A 6,898-nucleotide genomic window follows, 5' to 3' on the forward strand; every position below is an offset into this window, starting at 1 on the left:
CCGGTTCCTCCGGTTGAGACCCCAGTTTCACTTTCGCCTTTCGCTTTCATTTTCATTCACCCCCTTTTCCCTCTCTTTTTTAGCATAGAAAACAACAAACAGAAGAGTTAAAAACATTAAAAAAAACAAAAAAAAAGAAAAATAAAAGAAGAAGCTTGAGAGATCTCCCCTCTTATTACTCTCTCTGTGCCTACCGAAAACAAGAAGATAGAGAAGAAAGAGAGAGAGAGGGAGATGGGATCATCAGCTGGAGATGGGTACGGTGGAGCTGAGGAACACTATATGTATCATGTACCCCAGCAGAGCCGGAGAGAGAAGCTCCGGTTCCATCACGACGACCCTAACCCTAGCCCCAGCCCTTTCTTCCCTTCGTCCTCCTCCTCCTCCCAGAACCCTAACCCTAGCTACAGCACTTACAGCATCTGCGCGCCAAATTCTGTGTACAACCAGATCTCGAGCCAGAACCAGCAGCAGTCTGGCTGTCGCTGTCGACGGTTCCGCCGCGTCAGCAGCTGACGGAGGGGAACAACCCGACTCCGTTTGGGCCGTTCACGGGCTACGCCGAGATCTTGAACCGGTCGAGGTTTCTAGAACCCGCCCGGACGCTTCTCGAGGAAATCTGCAACGTCGGTGGTGTCGTCGATCGGTCGGTGATCGGACGCGCGGACGGGATGACAGCTGGCATTGAGGCGGCGGGCAGGGGCCGGGGGGCGGGGAGCAGCAGCAGTGGAAGAAGACCAAGCTCATCTCTATGCTTGATGAGGTGAGGTTTCATTAATTATTAATCAATTAGGTGAATTACAATCGCTTTTGTTGTTTTTTTTTCTGGTGAAAAGACGTGGAGGACTTATTAGTTTAAATTTTGGGGAGCAGCTTTATTTTTATTTTTAATTAAAAGAGGAAAGCTTTTTGTGGAATGGAGAGGTGATGGAAATGGCCGTGTTCCATCTTGTCAAAGAGGTTGGATGGACCTCTGGAGGAATCTTTGTTACTGTTTTGCTTCATTAATCATCTTTAAGGATGTAATTAATTAGTTTGCTGATTATTAGTACTTTTCTTGATTGATAGGTGAGAGTTAATTTAAGGTTTAGGTCCTAGGTATTGTTGTAGCTATATTTAGTGTCGATTCGCTTGTGGATTAATATTAGGATAGTTTTTTTTTGTGACAACTTTGAATTATGACTAAGCTTGGGGTTTAGTTTTTTTGGTGTTATTGACAGCTTAGAACCCTAATTATTTTCTGAATGAGTGAATTTTTGGGATTATATATATCATTTATGAAAGAGGATATTGAAGGATTTGTTCATCAATTAAGGTGTACTCGAACAAATTTTTGATTTTGTTTTGATTTTGTATCAGTACGCAAGATTGTGGACTTGCCTGAAGATTTTCATTTGTGAGTGCAGATGCAATATTTAACAGTTACAATTGTACTTGTGATTATAATGTATAATATTGTGCTTTGAATTATTTCTAAATAGATTCATGAATCATTGTGCTTCAATTATGTATCAATTGCTATCATTCTGTTACTGAAGTATATACATGATTTTATAAAAGATCTTATAAGATTTAATCTTCTTCATGTACGTGATATTAAAGTATCATGCAATATGATGTCATAGTTCATTGTTGTCATGAAGTTCTCAGAAGGGAAAAAAAAGAAAAAAAAATGGAATGCTTGCATAGCTAGAAAAGAAAAAAGGACAGAATTGCTCCAATCTTTGTGAATTTTGTAGAAATATTTCAGTTCTCTTAATAATGATCATTAAACAATGTTTTAACAGAATTTTCTAGTAATCATATGGCGACACTTAATCTTGTGTTGTGAATCTATTGACACTTCCATCGTCCTAACAATTCCCTTTTCCAATTAAATAAGAATAGTATAAAGGATTAGTACTTTCTGTACTAAGGGCCTGATTGGTTGGGTTGTTTTTGCTGGAAAGTACTGTAGCCTGATAGTAACTTTCACGCGTTTATGCTGTTTGGTTGTGGAAATAGAGTGATGATGTGGTGATAAAAAATCCCGCTTGGCCGTCTCTGACCAAAATTACTGTAGCTGCCAGGTCCACTTTTCTAACTGGGTTTCCTAGCTGCATTAACTTTTACTTGAATTACATAAAAGAATCAAGCAGACCCTTAGGTGCAACACATTTATCATGTATTTTTATTTAAATAGGTTCTTTTTTGGGTAACATGCAAGATTATATCCCTTATTAGTTCTCTATTGGCAGCATAAATGTCACCCTTTACTAGTGCGACCATTTAGTCTTGTCAACCTTTCCATAAATTTGCAACAGCACGAATGCATCACATGACATGATCGAAAATGATATAGTGCTTTTTGCAAATTGGAAAATAATTGCAGTTTCAGTTAACATTTGATAAGTGAAGCTGCAGGCACAATTTCTTTTGGTGGTTTCAACTATCAGCAATTAGAGATAGTTCTAGGTTGAAGTATGCACATGCTTCCTTGCATAACTACATACACGAGCACACCTATGCATTTACATGGATAGATACTATTAAATACATTCATGTCTTACATAAAATTTACCATAATAGTAAAGTAGGATCACAACTGTCATGTTACTTTAAATAGTAACCACATGGTACTTGTATTAATATCCAAAGAGAGACAATTGAAGCTGTTTACATCTAGGTATATAGCAAAATCTTGAATCCCTAAAACCATGTTGGTCATATAAACTATATTATTAGGTATCCGTGATAATTTGTGAATAAAGGTGTTCTAATTGTGACAATCAAGGAACTCTAGGAATAATTGCATGATCAACAGTTTGATTAAGCACCAATCTTGCAATTAAGAAATCAGTATTTTGACTTATTGAGTTTCACAGTGAATTTGGGAACTTGTGTGCGCCCATAATATCTTTCAAACAGTAATATTTCTTGAGTTTCCTTTTCTCTGTATGAGTGATTGAAGCATTGAAAAAAGAAAATCTTTGCATGTTTGAGTACGATAGATATAAAATTTCTCTTTAAAACATCAACTACTCTGAAAACCTTAAACAAAGATAGAATTTCTTTCTTTCATATTATACAGTACATGTGAGAAGGACTTGGTATGGATCCCACTCATCTTTTTCACTTTCATGCTGTAGGAGATAACTTATCTATCATAATCTCCCGACTTCTCTTTTCTTGGGTTTTGTTGCTCTTGTACGCTAATTTTATAAAGTAATGACTAGTAAAATTTATTCTAGGAATTGTACAATCGCCTTTAAAAAATTTATAATGAAATGTCTGTCTATTAGTCATCCCTGCAATTTTGTCGATGCATAGAATTCGAAGGTATCTAAGTTGCAGAAACATTGTATATGATTTTGATGGCATGGTTTATGTAGCTTGACTACATTGCTTATATTAATTTCCTAAGATAAGTTACAATGATCTTGGATTCTATGATATTTTGGTTACACATTCATTTTTCCTTTCTAGAGAAATTTGGGAATACACACTAGTCATATCTTTTACATTCAATTTCATCTATGTGTTACTTTAGGTATACCGGAGGTACAAACTTTACCACCAGCAGGTACAAGCAGTGATCGCATCCTTCGAGTCCGTACCGGGCCTTAGTAGTGCCGCTCCATATGCTTCCATGGCACTCAAAGTCATGTCGAAGCATTTCAGATGCCTGAAGAATGCAATTTCTGACCATCTGCATCACATAAACAAGGCTATCGGAAAAGAGGGCTTCAGTGAAGAAGAAAATTCTGGCTTTGGACTTATCAACAGGCAGACAAACAACTATGGTACTATAAGACAACCTCATGTTTGGAGGCCTCAGAGGGGACTTCCTGAAAGGGCAGTGGCTGTGCTTCGAGCATGGCTCTTTGAGCATTTCTTGCACCCGTAAGTTAGTTTTCATGTTGTTGAATCCACATGCTTTTCTATGGTTAATATTGATAATAATTATGAGTGCCCAAGCTCTTATCTTTGTAAATGACAAAATTTTCCTTATGAAAAATGTTTCCTAGCTAAAGAACATTGCTTCGAGAAATGAAGTTCCTACATATTTTGATGTTATTCATTAATTCATGTTGTTAGGTATGAGCTTAAATTTTAGGCTTTAGATATAGTTCTTGACTATTCAGTTTTTTTGTTTTAATTTTACTTGTTATAATTATGGTATTTATGCTATAGTTTAATGATAAATCAAGAGGTTGGTTAATGGAAGTCTCTTGTTGAAGATTGGTTGGATTTTGGTTAAAAGGGTATATTTGCATGTATGCATTAGTAATACCCCTGCAATGTAATCATCTGAAGTTAAAGTTCATTACTTTTTTTTAAAATAACCTGCCCATAATCGAACCTAAAACCATGAGAGTCATATTGAAACCACCCAACTGTCTGAATCACACACGGTTGGGTTAGTTGCTGACTTGATTTACCAATTCATAAAATGATGAACATCACATCTCTTCCATATATTTGTACTTATTATAATTTAAACCTTAAGCATGCAGTGAAATCTTGCACATTCAAGATCAGTCTGTATCCTGAATGAAAAAGAAGAAAGAGATCTTGTTGTACTTTTGTCATCTCCTTGAGGCTGCCATGCGTTAATAAGTTAAATTGTTTCGACTTTATTTACAGATACCCTACTGACACTGACAAGCAAATGTTGGCTAAACAAACTGGCCTAACAAGAAACCAGGTAACACACAATCTCCTTAATTTGAGTTTTAAACCTTTTTTTAATAATGTTTTTAAGGTTTTTTTTTTAAAATATTTGCTTATGCACTTGAATCATTAGTGATAAATTAATGCTATCAAAACCAGAGATAATAAATATTGACAATGTGAGCAGGTGTCAAATTGGTTTATTAATGCCAGAGTACGACTCTGGAAGCCAATGGTTGAAGAAATACACTCTCTTGAGATGCGACAACAAAATAAAGCTGGAGCTAGCGATGCAAACCATAACACCGACAAGCAACCTCAACTCCCATCATCTTCAACCGCAACCTCATCCAACGATACTTCCTTCTTTCACAATCAAAATCAATCCTCTAAACGACCTCACGATGAGCTTTCTCAAGTGTCTCACCACATTCAAGAGCCTAATTACAACTTTGTTTTTGATGGTTTCCATGGCCATCATAATATTGAAGTCGGAGGAGGTGTTGGAGTCAAAGAAAACGGTGATGTCTCCCTCACTCTTGGACTCCACCAAAATAACGGCATTTGCTTGGCGGACCCAATTCCATTGAACGTTGTTCATGGTTTTGGGCTTGGACTTGAGGAGTGCAATGACCCTTATGTGATTGGTTCTTTCGGAGGGCAGGATCGTCAATTTGGGAAGGACATTGGCGGGCGTTTGCTTCATGATTTTGTTGGATGAAGAATTACAATAGCTTAGCAAATTGTGGATGTGTTCACAGTATCATGATGGTGCATCATCGGGAGATAGCACTATTGAAGGCATAAGAGCACCGTTTGCCTCCCTTTGAACTGGGAGTCACAGGTACGCACGCTGCTAGCAGATCTATATATGGAATTAGTTCATTGTAATGAATGGCACCAGTTGCATTTTCTGTATATTTTGATGTTGAGAATGATACAATATATATATATATATATATATATATGCATACATGTTGATCCTTTTATATGATGAATTAATTAAATCCCTTATATGATGAGCATGGTGATTTTGCCACTAATAGATTGATTGTGCTTCTTGTTTTCTGACCAAATAAAGCTACCGCTTGATATAAGCAATGTCCCGAAATCCCTGTTATCCGAAGCTTTGGTTTTAATATTTTTTGTTTATTTTGAATCAATAATGCGCATCACGTCAAGCAACAAAATATTTAGTGTTTACGTCTGATGTCAGCATATCCAAAATCCACTTTATCCAAAGTTTTGTTTCAGGTGCTTTTTACTGGATCTATACTGTGTACATCACATCAAGCACAAGATTCGCTATTGGTAGTTTTTGTGTTTTACTTTGTTCAACTTATAGGTACTATGCTATAGATTGGGACAAGTTTTTTTTAAATTGTTTTAGTTAATTATTAATAATGCTTCCTGTGCTTCAATAATAAAGATGTTAGAGCATCTCCAACAGTTTCTCCAAAATTTTCTACAAAATGGGGAAGCAAAAGTCATATTCTCCAACTAATTTTTACACCAACTCCAACAGCTTCCCCATTTTGAAGAATCCATTTTTTCCTCCAAAAATTTGGAGAATGCTGCAGATTTGGGGAAACTTTCCCAATTTTTTCTCCTCCATTCCTATTTTGGGGAATGAGATGGGGAATCTGTTGGGCCAAAAACCTAACTAAATTCTCAAAAAATAAAAAATGGGGAAGCTGTTGGAGATGCTCTTACCGTAACAAGTCAAGAGTGCGTATGTTGTGTTTTGATTGATAAGCCTCTTGAGTTGGAGAAAAATCTCTACTTCAACAAGAAAAAAGCTAGCGAAGTCGGTTGCTATTATTAATCATTTTCTTTTGCATTCTTCGAAACTGGTATATATTCACATAAGCTGTCTACAAAACTTTAGATAACGCTGTTGTTGTTTACTGTTAACTAACTATCTCCTTAGTATATTAATTATGATTAGTTAAAACTAATTTAAGCATCTGCCAACAAGAAGGAAAAAAAAAACAAAAACAAAGAGCAACGGAAAAGTGTTGTGTTTCTTTTAGCAGGGTACGTATACATTGTACGTACCCGGCCTATGCTGCTTGGTATCAGCAATTGAAAGGTTTTGATCCGCTTAAATAATCATTAGTGATGAGTTGTTGATTTTAGGTGAGCAGGTTTGAGATTTTGAGACACCACCTGATTCCTTTTGATGGTTGCTTTCAAGGTGGCATTTTATTTTATATATATTTCATTGGTGGGGGTGGGGGTACTT

General features: G+C 36.4%; 1 protein-coding gene across 1 annotated transcript; it reads left to right on the forward strand.

Moving 5' to 3' along the window:
- LOC109849290 (BEL1-like homeodomain protein 9) lies at positions 74-5,672 on the forward strand. The gene is given in 6 exon segments (XM_020419100.1): positions 74-463; positions 466-705; positions 708-763; positions 3,530-3,882; positions 4,627-4,687; positions 4,841-5,672. Coding segments are annotated over 6 exon segments (1,473 nt in total). The 5' UTR covers positions 74-234; the 3' UTR covers positions 5,375-5,672.

Source organism: Asparagus officinalis, chromosome 7 (genome assembly GCF_001876935.1).
Source record: "Asparagus officinalis chromosome 7, Aspof.V1, whole genome shotgun sequence".
NCBI classification, from domain to species: domain Eukaryota; kingdom Viridiplantae; phylum Streptophyta; class Magnoliopsida; order Asparagales; family Asparagaceae; genus Asparagus; species Asparagus officinalis.